Here is a 15,449-nt window from a genome sequence, read left to right as displayed (position 1 = left end):
ATGTCCTTCTGCAGATGGAGAACTGTACTCTGGCACAGCAGCAGACTTCATGGGCAGGGACTTTGCCATTTTCCGAACTCTGGGGCATCACCATCCCATCAGAACAGAGCAGCACGACTCCCGGTGGCTAAATGGTATGTAAAATGCACATTTCTCTGGTTACACTCATCCAGCCATTAAAGACTAGCACACAGCTCTGTTCCAGCAACATCTGTGACATATACACTCCTCTTTTATTTGGGGGCAGAATTCTGCCTTAAACCAGTTAAACTAATCAAAAGTGATTTATAAAGAAGCATTTTTGGTTTAATTACACTAAGATTTGTGGAGTGTGATTAAATTTAAAACATACACAGACAGTATGAGCAGCATAGTCATGCAAGTTGGACAGAAGCTCAAGGCTTGAGGCATCAGCCACACATGAACACAAAGTAGCTCCAGAGCCTTGGGCAGGACTGTGCTTTGTACAAGGTTTAATTTTTGCTGGACTGAAGGGGACATTGGCCACATCCAGCCAAAAGTCAACCAGCAGAACTTCGTGAGCAAGCCAGAGTTGTCAGGAGTTTGGAAAAAGAGAAGGGGGTCCTGGGGATTCCAAGTGATTTGGTTTCAAAATATCCAATAGTTTAGCAAGGCACAATAGCTTGCATTACTGTATGGATATTAGCAATCAAGCCTGTGGTTGTTTATTTGCATGTCTGAGGAGGGAAAGATAGTTTCAGAGGAAATTTGATTTTGCCTTCATGTACCAATATACTTTAGAATACATCTGAGTACTCTATCCAAGTTCTACTGAAGTCAAATTTACAATAGCTCAAATGGAATTACACTTGGATTTAGCTATACAAGGATATGAGCATTTTGGAAATGACAATTCATTGTCTGAAAAAGCTGACATTTGAATTAAGTAATACTAACTGTAGTTGCTGAGTCAATTTAAATTTTAATTTTTTAAGTGTTAACTAGCTCTACTTTGGCTGTACATACTGCTTTTATTCTTTGACATTTTTTGCTCCTAGCCATATTATTTATGTCTCTGCTGAGGTTCAGGCTTTCTTATGTGGTTTTACAATTTAGTGCAAACTGTTCACACAAATTTTAATGTGTAAGAGCAGAGTATGTTTTAAAACACAGTTTGTTATTAGTTAGTGAAGATCTTTTAGTATCAAACTGGATATCACATCAGCTGTATATACAGTCCTTAACAACATCAGCCCCTGACTCATAATTAAAACCACAAAATGTTCTTGCAAGTTGGATTAACTCTATATATAACATACATTGGATACACATATCATATAAGTGTGTATATAACAAGTATGGAGCTGTATTTTAATATGAAAAGTTTATGAATCTGATGCATATCCTGTTAAATTTAGTTTTGCTGCAATTAATGTGGACAACTATCTGTCTGGAGAACAGATTCAAGTCTACAGCATTTCAGTTCTACAATCTGTGTTTATCCAGTAACATAAAAATTGTATTCATTGGGTCATTTTATTGTGACAGTAAACAAGATTTCTGGTCTTCAGGAAGCAGTAAAGTACAAGGGTTATAGACATACCCATCTATCTTGCTACCTGGTAGAGCAATAATGTGTTAAAGATGACCAACATCAACTTCAGTTATGATAGTCATGATGACATTTTAAACCCAGTCATGCAAGCAAAATCTGCTTTTGTGCAGTAGGTTTGCACAATGACAGCTGAATCAGGAGGATTTATGCAGTGGGAAAATGCAGCCATTGTCCACGGGCCCTGTACTTCCCCGCTGAAGTCGTGTCATTCTGTTGTGGATTCGGTTATCAGGCTTTCAGCACTCCATGTGAGAGCTGCTTTTCCCAAATTAGCACTGAGGTTACATCTGACAGTGCAGAAACCACAACTGCTCTGTGCTCAAGGTGGGGAGCTGATGAACCTCAAGCTTTCTTGAATTTAAGTATTTTACAAAATGAGCATAAAAGTAGAAAGCATTTTTTGTATTCCAGAGTGAAAGTGATTTCCAACTCTTAAATAAAGTTCTTGCACTGTATTCCTGTATGGAAAGTTTCAAACTTAATTTAAAACAAGATAAGAATTAAATTGAAACATTTAGAAATTATTCTCATAACTGTCCATAATTTAATAGAGAATGATCCTTAAGTATGTTTTTAAAATCTCTCTCTCTGCTGCAACTTAATACATTTACCTTCCTAATATGGAAAGATTGGCCTAAAATCGGCACTACAACATTCCTATTAGAGGCTCTGAGGCTTTACTGTTAATTTCCCAGTGATAAGATCCTGGCAGCCTTTCCACACAGCTCTCCTAATTTCAGCATCTAACATGGAAATCCAAAAATGATAATAGTTTGGGTTTGAAGCTCTGCAGGCATGCCAGTCCTTTGATAATTGTTTTTAATTTTTCATTTTTTCTTTTTAAAATATAATTACAAAAGAAACTCTGTGTTTGCACATTATTAAAGTGCATATGCTTTTAATGAAACAAGCTCTCATTGAAGATTGAGGTGTTCACTGCTTTCTTAAAGATCTATACAAACTCTTTTTGAACCTTAAGTTTGCAGACCTTTATTAGTTTTTAGTAAAGACATGGATTTCTGTGTAGTGATGAGTTTGCTTTCCTAGCTGCTTTTTACAGAGTGCTTAGCTTCAGGTAAAAAAGGAGTATTCTAAGGGGCATATACTGAAAGCTGCAAGAGTTCTGATCAAACTTAGAGACAAATTCTCATCTCTGTAGAGTTTAATAGTTAGGTGGTGAGACATCCAGCTCTAAGTCCTTGCTAGTGTTTACTGCAGTCAGAGCAGGAGCTAAACTGCTTTTTCCATACTGAGGCTAAGGTCAGAGCTGACAGGGTGCAGAAAACACAGCTGATTGGTACCAAAAATGGAGAGGAGAAGGCAGTTGCACGTGAAGAGCTTGTGAACTTTTCCCAGAAATTCTTGCCCTGAACTGGCATAAAAGTAGAACAACATTACAGAGAGTGATTAAGTTTTTGGGATTTAAGCAGGAACACAGAGTTACTACATCACATAGTCACATGCTGGAGATGCTCAACCTTCTTACAGAAATTGTATGTTTTGGGGAAGAGAACTGTGCCCAGCCCAAGGGAAGGTGCTGACCAGCAGCTCTTAAAGACTTCCTAAGTCTCTTAGAGATATTAAATACTCACAGGCTTCTAAAGCTTTCATTTTGTATAAATAATTAAACAGTCACCAAGCCAAATAAAACAAGGGAGACTGATTCTATAGCCATGTAGTCAGGGCATTCATCTAGAAGCTAGGGAACTATACATCAGTCACTGTAGCAGTGTATATTTAATTATTGATACAGAGTTGGCCAGATGTGACAAGGAAGCATTTGCAAATATACAGTAAAAAAGCTGTGCTCAGGGAAGTCATCTTGGACATGAAAAACTGCAGTTCAGTGCCCCAGACTGAATCATGAGCTTTGTTATAAGCCATGTTTATGCACGCTTGAACATTACTGGCTCCTCTGGTACGTGCATGGAGTTTTCTCTGCACAAAAGAAGCTTTGGCAATCTTAACCAGTCCCAGTGAGAGTCAAGAATTGTTTTGAAACTCTCAGAAAAAAATATTCTGAAGTTGAAAAAAATCTTCTGTACAGCTTTACTATAAGGAACAACGGCCTTGATGTTACACATAAACCTTACAAAGTCTTGCTTATTGGCAAGTACACGAATCCTTTTAAACGTGCCATTGCCTCTCATAGTTCAGAGGCATAAAGTTGCTTTGAAGAAGCATGGATCACGTCCTGCTTCCATGAACTGCTGCAGAAGTGAAAAAGAAAGATGAGTAGAGGCCTGTGCAGGTGGGAGCAGCTTCCCCTGGTGCCAGGGAGTTCCCTGCTGCTCGGCAGGCAGCGTTTGCTGTGCACCATCCCCACGCCTTCCTGCAAGGGCTGAGGGCATGGCTGCAGGCAAGAAGGCAGAGTGGGCAGTGCAGTCTACCAGAGCAAATGCTGAGCAATGCAAAGGCAATGCACCCAAGGCAGTTTTCAAGCTGAAGATTAGAGGAGTGGAAGGAGAGAGCTTAAAGCCGCTCTCATCTTCTCTGACTTGAGCACACGGGATCTGGCCTTAAATTGTTAACATTTTGTAAAATGAATAACCATAAACATTTATTTTAAAAGCAAAGCAGGATTGGGCTGAGCAAAATCTGAAAGGAAATGAAATCACAAAAGCTGCATTAGGATAGTATTATGAATCTGGTTTGCACCCCAGAAATACTGGCCTCACTCACCCTCTTTACTAGACCTGGGGTTAAGAGAGATTGTCAGTCTGGATTTCCAGACTTGGCTTGGCATTTCCTTGCTTTTTATGGGTTTAAACCACTCTATGATATTATTTTAGCATACTTTCCATGGCTTAATTTTTAGAGTGGAGTAGTAACTGTGCTTAGTTCCCTGAGGTTATTGTCCTTGGTAATCTTTACAGTTACATAAACAGCTGAGAGTTATAGAAGCTGAGTGACTGTTCAATAAAAAAGAAAATGCCCTCTTAAATTTAACAGGGTCCAAGGCAGGAAACACAGACTTGATACTCTCTTGGCATTCAAACAGACCTGTAGACATCACTTTGTGTGGTTTCCACTTCAGACACTTTGTTGAATGTTCCAGCATCGGCATTACACATATGTGATCTTGAGTATATATGTATTGCATAGCAGACTAATGTATGGCAACAGAAAGAAAAGATTGCAGATAGTTTACAGGAGTTTTACTTCTCTAATAAAATGCATTAAATGTGACAAAATGTTAGAAATTAATTACTCTTGCTGAGACTTGAGTGTGTACATGTTATGATCCTTGAACCTATAATTAGTCTTTGGTCAACACCAAACCCTTTTCCTAGCTATACATAAACACTGATGGCCCCCTCTGCTGTGCCACTCCCTAGTTCCTAAATGCCTTTTAAGCTTCCCTTTTTCCAGCTCATCTCCTACCCATTCTCAATCCAGATATACAGCATGCAGTAAATACAGGTATTAGCTGTGGAAACAGGGCCACAGAACCAAACATCCTGGTACCTGGGGTTACGAAACAACATGTGTTCTTTCATAAAATACATCTAAGATATTACTGAAGGAAGAAGGTGAGGGATGCTACAAATGGAGTAAATCTCCATCAAGAGAAGAGCTTTTTAAACAAAGGACATTAAAAAAACCCAACAACTGTGAACTGCACATGAATTTATTCAGTCTTCAAATTAGAAATCTTAAACTATGATGGAAATGAAATTAGAAAAAGCTGTCCAATAGAAGTAGTCAGTGAGGCAGCCTAGCTGGTTTTCAGAGGAACTCAGGGAACATTTTATGTGTTGTTATATAGCACATTTGCCTGACATCCCAAGAGACTACAGTGAATAGACTAAGAAGCCTCTTCCAGGTCTGCATTACCCATGAATTTACAAGGACATATTTCAACAACCTTATGAGTGAAAACACTGAGGAAATTTTTTTGTGTCATTTTTTTTTTGTTGTTGTTCTTTTGCTGTTAATTTTCCTGTGAAAGGATCTCTTGCATTTAAAATAGGGATTTCTATATTTGAGCAGCTGACACGTCCTGTCATGCAGGCTGTAGTGTGGACTGAGTTCCACACTTTCCCACCGCGGCTTACAGAAGCACGAGCAGCTCCGACCCTTGTGGCACAAAACATGTCCAGATATGCAAGTCTCATTTCTCACACAATAAGTCCTCCCACCCCCCATTCCCACTATCTTCATTGCTAAGAATAGTAATAAATAATTTCACAGTGATAAATTCCATGTGTGACAAATGCTAATGTCACCTAACACAGTGCTAGGAAGTGCTCAGAAACTATGGTGACGGTGGCATAATACTGTGAACAGAATGGCACACAAACTCAATTTACAAGGTTTTGTTTTTTTTTTTTTTTACTCCTTAAGTCTGTAGATCCATATTTGAGAGATCGAGTATGAATTTTAAGTTGTTTTTCTCATTGCAATCTAACAAGCTTTATCTATATACATATTTTGTCACAACCAATTCTTTTTTTTCTTGGAAGACATGTAGAATTTCTGAAATCAGAAAATAAAGGGCTCTTTCTTATTGTTGTTACTTGACATTTATCCTGTCCCTGATCTGAAATGGTTTCAGGTCAGGAAGCCAAAGGCCCTGCTGAACACTTGATCAGAAGATACTTGTGTATTTGAACCAGTTGATTCAGTTGAACCTGTCTGAAAACTGTTCTCTGTATCTTTATACAAAGGAAGAGAAGCATTTGGTTCAGAAATCAAAGACCAAGTAGCAATTAGAATGTGCTTAACAGTTTCTCTGGATATGAGAAAGGTCATGAAGATGGTAGGTGGAGACAACCAGAAATAATAAAATCTTCCCATCAAGTGGCCTAAATGAAATTATTTGAAATCATTCTAGGAAAGAGATCTTCTTTCTCATTCTCTATCCCTCCCATGCCCCCTAGGATTAGGTCATTTTCTTTATTAAATATCCGTGCTGTGGATGCTATTTTGTTCTGTTTAGGTTAAAAAGATGGTAAAAGTAGCCAAAGGACAAGTTTTGAGATTGGAGTGGAAAAAGTGGATAGGAAAGATGAAGCAGCAGAGAACATTCTCCTGGTCTGACTGTACATTTTGAAGGCTTCCTGACACTATAGAGAACATGACCTGGAGCAGGAGGACTTGCATCAGTAAACACATTGGTCTGAGCTATAGCCACAGTATGCTCCAGGAAGTTAGGATACAAGTTAGTCCAGGAACCTGAGTTAGGACATGTGTATATTACATGGTTAACCATGGGCATTTATGGGTTTTAACTTGGTCAACCTTACTATCCACACCAAAAAATGTAATAGTTGGGAGTGTAGATTAGAAGCCATGCTTTGCTGCAATTCATTCATTCTGTGACTCTCTTTATAGTGCATATAAGATCAAAAATAATGGTAGAGTTGAGAGTTCTTTGTTCACTGTTTCCACTGGAGACCAGAGAAGTTTCTCTGCTGCATAAAGTAAAATTTTAGGAAAGAAGTTCATAGTTCTCAAAACAATCAGTGTGGGATATGACCCCAGTCCCAACCAGATCACTGCAACATAATCTTTCTAAAAAGAGACTTGCCAGTGATGGACAGTTTGAGATCTGCACTCACGCCTGTGCACTGAATTGATCTATTGGTGATGTGCCTTAAAGTTGTTAAATTTTAAGGTTTTTATTTCAATTGTGAATTGAAAGGTCAACATATCAACACATATCAACAATATAACAACCCAGTAAATCCTGATGAGTCTTGTGCTGGGGTGAGATCTGAGAGTGCCCCCATTCCCATCACCTTCTCTGGAAGGCATTGGATGAAAGAGACAGAACAAGCTCTGGGGAGATTCTGGATGTGGATAAATCAATGTACCTCTGTACTGGGTAAAACTGGAAATCTCATTGAGGTGTTCAGATTCAAATCTGATGATGTGGGTGAGTTGATTTCCATAGTCATCCTTTAGAAAAATAAATCCGAGTCCTCTCTGCTTCTTTCAGCAGCAGGAGCTGCTGTGTAAAATTCCATCTGCATGAGCACACTCCAGGAGTACATTTAGTTGGAGGGGTAAGGCTCTGTGCCCTTCTCACATTGATTAAAAACACCTCCAATTTTCCAATTATCAGTAGTCCCAGTGATATTCTATCTCCTCTAAAAAGCGTTTTTTCTTTTCTTTTTTTTTTTTTTTACCCTAGGATGGAATATTTTTTTCTATTGATTTATTTCAATAGTTGTAGTAGTTCAGTAGTTCAGGAGTTGGCTTTGGTGGATGGCTTTGTAAAGTCTGCCCACTTAAGGTGACAAATTTAGTCTATTATTCATCAGTGGCAATAACCTCTACTAGAAAGTTTTGTGTACTACTTTTAGTTAATGTATGATTAAAAAGATAATATCTATCTATCTATCTATCTATCTATCTATCTATCTATCTATCTAATCTATCTGCTACCCACATGCATCACTTCATAGGAGGACTCTCCCTTTTCCCTGGAGATAAATCTCAGTAGGGAAAAAAGAGTCATTTGTCCAGAAGAGGTGTAGTGTTCGGGTTCTAAATTTGCATTTTGCTTTGCTTTTGGTACAGAACCCACTTTAAATTACACAACACCAGTTTCTTTGTAATTATCATTTTTGCAGAGATCCAAATCAGCTTAAGCAAAATGAAAGTTCAGATTAGGTGGCCAGATTCCAAAGACAAGCCTCTGTGTTACAGACCTTGCAAATTCAAGTAGGTTTCCCATGATCTCTGTGAAAGCTCATCACAGCTCTGATGCTTGAAAACCAGTGACTTTTAACTACCAAATTGTGCCTCCTTTCTTGCTCACAAAAGTCACTAACCAGTTTTTCAGACAAGTTAAGCAGAAATCTGTTTGTAGGAGTCACACAGCAGAATACTAATTGATTTAAACAAAGGAGGAGTGGGTCTGTTACAGCCCCCTTTATTGGGATATGACATACATCCGAATTTTCCTTTTGCATTCTTGTGTTGTTTTGTGTTTTTTTCCTTCTGCTCTAGCCATCAATTTAATGAGTGTTGACCCTGTCAATACCAATTTCCTCTTCTCAGGCCACCACGTTCAGAGTTTGGTGGGCATTCAATAGAGATTTACTGTTGACTGGGTAATTTGAGTTCATGTGTGTGGTGAAAAATTAGTGAGGAGAATTACCCAGAAAAGGGGATGCCATGACAATGCATGTCACCATGGTGTGACCAGCTCTGCTGACATAGGTTTCAAAAGCTCTCCCCCTGTGAAAATGGGGCCTGTTTGCAAATTAATTAGTTTCTGGCAGCAGCTTGATTGTTGACCCAAAGTTTGTAGAGTGGAAAAACAATCAGATTAGTGTGTTCAATATAAAGGCCCAGCGCGGTGCTCGAGTGCAGTTTGCCAAACTGTTGAAGCTGTGAATAGAGTGAAACAAATTCTTCTTTGAGAAGCCAAGGCAAAGGTTAAGTGTGATGTGACTGGAGCACGCTGGCCATGGGGTGGTGGGGAGAGAATTAAAGGTTTCAGCCACACAAAAATAGAGAGTGCTGAGCGAGTTGCATTGAATTTAATGAAATTCACAGCTTCAGACGCAAAAGTGTTTGGCAATGTTTTAGTCTGTGTTAAAAGGAGAAATAAGATGGCTTTGTTTTAAGAAGTTTTCTTTGTACATCCATGTGGGACACCAGGGACTGAGCCTCTAAAGGGTATTAGAGAGACTTCCTGAGCCTGCACGCTGTTTCTAAGCACCTGCAGACTGAGGTTTGTACCAGTACCTCCCACTCCCCACCACACACTAACTCCCTTTATCTCTAATGATTCAATCCAAGCTTCCCATTCATCACCTCAAACATTTGGACAGGGTCCTTCTTTTAAGTAGTGCTTGTGCAGGGGCTCGTGGACAAATGTATTAGAAATCCATGCTTATGAATAAATGACTGGTTAAACCTTATTATCGAGGTAGTGAGTCAAAAGATAGATACTAAAAAATACAACAGACCAGATCTGTAGCTGATAATACATGACAATGACCTCTATGCAGCCAAGATCCGATTTCTGATCTCATTATTGTGCTCATCTCATTTTATTATTACTCTTCATTCCTTCAATGGCTATTTTTTTAATATATGCTTGCCCTTCATCATCCATTTTTTTCATTCAGTCTTGCTATCACCCTTTTAGTGTTTTCTTTATATCAAACAATTCCTATGCATATATAAAACTATTGTTTTCCCACTATGACAACTAGAAAGAAAGAAAATACCAGCTATTGGGAAGGAGCCCATGTTCATGGGCAGTTGAGGCATCTTCTCTCGGACCAAACTCTTAGTCTTGTTGGCCTGGATCAGAATGCCTGGCAATATGGGAAAATATGAAGGGCTGCACACAGCCCCCCACATAGCCCCCACCCCATCAATTAACTGAGATGCCCAGCAGAGTTAATGATGTGAGGATACGGCCCCTTGGTCTGTTCCCACCTCTTTTCCCCATTCCATAAAATCCCAGCTCTTAGCCTGCGACCTGTGCAAACTCTGTGGTTTGTTCTCGGTAATGGGGCTGAACCTGCCCCCTTCACAGGAACATTCCTGAACCGTGAATTGCTTGTCCCAAAAGGCATTTAGTGTTGCTTGCAATTAACACAACTGATTGCTCAAAGCCGGCACCTGACGTGGCATGGAGCCAGCTGGAGGCATAATTGGCTCCTTAGCTGGAGAAACATCCACTTCAGAGTGGAGTCTGTGATGACGGAATTATTAGTTCAGAGGAAGCCAGGTATGTGCATACCTGTTCTATGCATTAAAGCCTCCACCAGCACTAGACACAGATGAATTATCACAGACTCAATGCCTCCCTTGCTCTCTGTCTCCGGAACTTCCCCTTCCCTTTGTTCCTGAAATCATGCACATTTCAGCCTGAATATTTGTAGGGCTGAGTAATTGCTTTTGTTCTTTGGGTTATTTAATTACAAATCTCAGTAGATGACAGGTCCTCTGCTCTAAAGGAAGACATCACATTTGCACAGTTACAGAATCCCAACACAAATGTGTGTGGCAAATCAGTGACTGCAGATTTATTCATGCCCTCTGAGACCTGCACTGCCTTTTCAGCTTAGCATGCAATATGATTTAAATTACAGCTTGTGCAGAGCTGTGCCTTGGGATTACACTCCATGTTTCCAACTGTTTATAGTTCAGTGAGCTTTAACCTCTGTGATTCTGAAAATTAAATAATGTCACGGCTGATATCAAACTGATGGCTGGTACTAGAATGCTAAACACTGTGTAGTATTAAAAGCCTATTTTTACAACAAAGTGGAAATGTCAGTGTATTTAAAACATTGATAGCACATTCAGGTAGTTCAAGAACACAATTCAAAAGTTACACTAGCAAAGAATGGCAAAGCTAATATTAAACTCTATTATCAAGGATAGTGTTTCAATTCCTGTGTTTATAGAGTTGTGGCTGTGGACTTTCCTAGAGCAGGACTGAGCCTAACGCAGGGCTTTGTGATGACACAAGGACTTGTAAGATCAATAAATGTAGATAGACCATCTGTTGTGGTTAAATTCACATTTGTTAATTCCTTGTAGAAGTTTCATTATTTCTGAAATACTGTGATATATCAAATGTTACATCTTGAAGACGTTTCTGTGCTGTAACTGTAGACATCTTAATATTTCTGTAGGCTTTGAAGAGGAGCAGAGGAAACACCTAATTAGAAAGCTCTGTATTTAATATGACATGTAATTTCCCTTCAGATTACGTTCCATTATTTGCAAGAGTTTAATTGATAAAAAAACATTGAGATTTTTTTCTCCACTTAGTTCTGCAAACCCATGTTTCCAGGATAGAAACTGTTCCAGTCCCACTTGAGCCACTTCACCATGTTCCTCCCCAGGCTCTGTCAAGACAACACTGTGAAACAAAAGGGTGACACTGATGTCACCAACAGCATCATTTAGGCCACAGATCCTCATTCATGACTGTAGTATAAGGAAGGGGAAACAGGAAGAGAAAAGGACAAATGGGAGAGACAAATGGATACATATTTTTCACTTTTAAAGGCAGTATGTTGGACTAAGTAACAGAAAATAAAGAAGAATTCACACAATTTCAATTATCAGATATGATGGACAGATCACAGACACAAAAAATATTTGACAAATGGTTCCTCATTTGATGCCTTTAAATTTTGACAGTGGAATAGATCCTGCACCTCCCATTTTGCTTCATTGCCAAAGTGATGCTTCTTTTTCCCCTTGACCTTTAGAGTGCCCTATACTACTTATTTCAGGCTTCAATGTCCAGCTCGTAGTTCTCAAAGTGGTGTCAGAAATATCCCATCCCTTGCTATTGCATTGAATTCCATGGGCTTGTGTAAATTTATCCGTTTTAAAGGGTGGCTGTTAAGTTTGATTTTTAAACATGTAGCTAAGTGCTTTTACATATCATATGGTAAAAAAAACAAACAAAAAAAAACAAACAAAAAAAAACCAAAAAAAACCCCAAAAAAACCCTAAAAAAAGATGATGTGCTGATGTACAGATAGCATACAGTGTTATTGAAATGTGATAACATTTCTTTTGAGAATCTCTATATCAGTCTCAAATGTAGTAGTGTTGTCCAAAAAACTGTTGAGAGTGACCCACCAAAACTGAGGCTGATAAGCCTTTTTTTGCTCCATTTCCCTCTGTTCTGAGATCACTGTATCACTGGTGTCTATAGGTTGAATGTTTCTGTTAGTAAGGTGAGTTGCCTTGTGGTATGACCAGGGAAAATTACCTCTTTCAAAGGCAAGGGTTAAACTGTAAATCTTTGAAACCACCATTTATTGTACAGCATCCATCAGAATTCGTTGTTCCAGAGCACTTAGAGCTGCCACAAACACACTGAGTAAATGAGGGTAAAATAGTTCCCTTTCTGATTTACCTTTTAAAGTGATAAGCTGGCCTGTGTTTTTGTTCCGAGATTATGGAAAAGAGTATTTTTAACATATCTTTATATATATAAATTTAATTTCCTTTTGGCGGGCTTTAAAGATTTCTGTTCAGATAAGTACAGCAAGATTTTTAGGAAGATTTTGTTAGAGAATTTGGTATAAACAGAAACAAGATAACCTTTCAGAGACAGCTTTTGTACAGATGATCATTCAGAAAAAAAAGCAGAAGAAAAATTACTTTGAAGACTGGGTTACATATTTTTCCCATTGACTGCACAGGTCTTATGAAATAGTTGCAAGCATTTAGTGATAATATATTGTATCTGTTAATATTGCCACATATCTGAGAATTGGTGTTTATTGATTTTTTTACTGCTGTTTGGGCAAAATCCAATATCCTTGTAAGTCAGAAGTGTTCTATTGATGTCAGTGAGATTATTCATATTTCCTGAGCTCTAGAATAACATTTGTCACACTGTAAAATTTGGTAGTCATGGGGCACAGCTCTCTTCAGCTACCCACCCCTTCAGTCTCTGTGTCCTGTTCTCCTGTTTCTCTAAAGCAGCTTCCAGTAAGGGCAGAAAAAAGCCCCATGGAAGAGGAAGGTACAAAACCTTTCTATGAGGTATTTTATGTGGACCATCAGCTTTTTCACAAGATGGTGTATATGGGTTGTCATTATCAATATTCATTTCTGTTCCATGTTTGACATACTGTCAGCTTTAATATTTTGTGCCAGACCTGTTGGTAGAAAGCATTCTTTTAAAAAAAAAATCAGTTTCCCATTTATTATAGGGCCCATATTTTTTACTGCTTTTCTTTTTTTTATTACTTTTTAAATACTTCTGTTAAACTTTTTGCCAATTCCTCTCACTGCAATTTATGTATCACAAGCACAGTCCCCCCTCATTGCTTTTAAAAAACACAAAAATTTTGAGTCTGAGACAATGAAATTTTCATTTTTATAAGTCACAGAAATAACATAAAATATTTTTGAAGTGCTGTCAGTGAATAATAATAAAAATTAAAATAGTTAAAATGAAAACCAGTTTGCTTGTACAGAATTAAAGTATAAGCCAATGAAAAGCTGTTTGAGAACAAAAACTTTCTGACAGTGCAGGTACTCTTGCAAAACTTTTCTATCTGAAGCAACTTCACAGTTTTCATCTCACCTGTGGTATCAAATACTTTTTTTTTCTTTTTTAATGAACAGAACTAAGTTTCACATCAACAATAAATGAGTACATTATTTCAGTTGTGTAAAACCCTGTTAATACCTTATGCTGACTGAAGCTAGATTAAGTTGGAAACACATAGTGCTTACATGACTACTGAAAGAGGTTGTCATAACTGATGCTATCACACTGAATACCTCAGGTTGTGCTGAGGGGTTTTCCTTCCACTTACAGATGCCCTATTGCATTTTGTGTTGCTGTGCTACACTGACACATGAGCTAAAACCAGTCATTCATCCAGCCCTTTCCTCAGTTTTTGCTCCCATCCCTCATTAATCCTACTTTAATGGATTTTGTGTCAAGTTGCTTTACACTAGCTGTAAAAGTTCATTAAACCGACAAAATGTTTCTTGTAGTTTGACAAAATTACCTCAGTTCTTTAGCCAAATCTAAAGGATTTCACAAAGAAATTAAATTACAGGAGACTGGAAAGGTTAGGAGATTGCTGCAGTTCTCTACTGGATGAGTCCGTGGGAAGTGGCGTGGGCTGATGATCATTTCCAAATGAATGAACATCCCTCATGGAGAGTTGAGACTATGGTAGAGGCCTGTCCAGTTTTTGATGTGCCATCAGGGAGAGATCTTTTCTACAGCTACACAACCCCTTCCACACACTTCTAATTGAACCTGGCAGTACAAAATTTGGAGTTTTTCTTCCTGTTTTCAAAATAGATGATTTTTGACGCCAAGGACATTTTTTTTCACTTTTTAGGCAGGAAAAAGTAATATTTCTATGGGCAAAGGGTTCCGGAGACAGGGTTGTACACTGCATGGAGCTGACAGAAATATTAGGAATTTAGCTTTCAGGAGACAGAGGCTGAAGATGTGCGTGTCAAGCCAGTGCTGTTCAGCTTTCACCAGTTGTACTGCTGAGGGCTGTCCCATTTTCCCTACACTGGCATATGCTTGCCATGATAATCCCCAGCTATTCCTCACACTCAGCCAGGTATTTGCCTCCTGCAAAGTGCTGTGTCAGGAGTTTGGCTGCAGCATGTTCCCTCAGCCTTCAGGACACCTTCTTGTGCCCTTAATTTCCAGGTGGGAAAGTGGAAGAATATTCCACCAAGACATAAACACACATCTCTCAGCATTCAGAAAGGCCTGAGAAAATCACATTAATGGAGAGGAACAGGTTTGGGTTTCTGACTTCTAGGATCAGCTGCCATAAACTGCTTCAGCATCTCCAGGGACTTGTGCTCCACCTGTGAATCTTCAGAGCTTACAAAAGGCAGGCCTGTAGCATGGCTCTCTATGCCAAAAGTCTGTAACACCCCAAATCAGAAACATCTTTTGTCTTCAGTGCCTCCACGCTCCACTTCCTCCCCTAATACATCACGTCTTAGCATAAAGACTCTGGTATTTAGTTCTTGTCACTCATCCAGAGCTCTAAAGATGTAGGTTACACAGTTAAGGCACAGGCTTTCTAGTGTTTTTATTTCCAAACATCAATGTCAAAAACTTCAGATAAATGACTGAGAGAGGAAGAAACAGGCTCTTAGCTGGAACTCTCATTACCTTTAAGAAATACAGAAAATTGAGATTAAAGTATTCCTAAATGGAGACAGTGTGCTGCAAGCCTCACTTTCTCTTCTGTGATGGACGCTAGTTATCTCAGTTGCCCAATTACTCTCTCTGAGGGACAAGTAAATAAGTTTAAAATTAATTGTGTTGATAGATATACAACAGCCTTGAAACAGAGTCAGTAATGGAAAAGAGGTGTTAATTTTGCTTGTTGTTCTGTAAGGAGATAATAATCACCTCTTTTAAATT

The 15,449-nt window shown here is 38.7% G+C and overlaps 1 protein-coding gene across 2 annotated transcripts in view; it reads left to right on the top strand.

The window, feature by feature from the left end:
• The window catches only part of SEMA3A (semaphorin 3A), a 165,409-nt gene that overhangs the window by 104,844 nt on the left and 45,116 nt on the right, over positions 1 to 15,449 (top strand). For both annotated transcript variants that reach the window (XM_071424035.1, XM_071424036.1), the window contains one exon: positions 15 to 134. In XM_071424035.1, the coding sequence (XP_071280136.1) occupies positions 15 to 134 (120 nt within the window). The remainder of the gene's footprint in view (positions 1 to 14; positions 135 to 15,449) is intronic.

This window comes from Agelaius tricolor, unplaced genomic scaffold (genome assembly GCF_023055355.1).
Source record: "Agelaius tricolor isolate 1412-34295 unplaced genomic scaffold, bAgeTri1.0.p SCAF_3, whole genome shotgun sequence".
In the NCBI taxonomy this organism is placed as follows: Eukaryota; Metazoa; Chordata; class Aves; order Passeriformes; family Icteridae; genus Agelaius; species Agelaius tricolor.
Note: the sequence above shows the minus strand (reverse complement) of the source record. Positions and strands in the feature narration are given on the sequence as shown.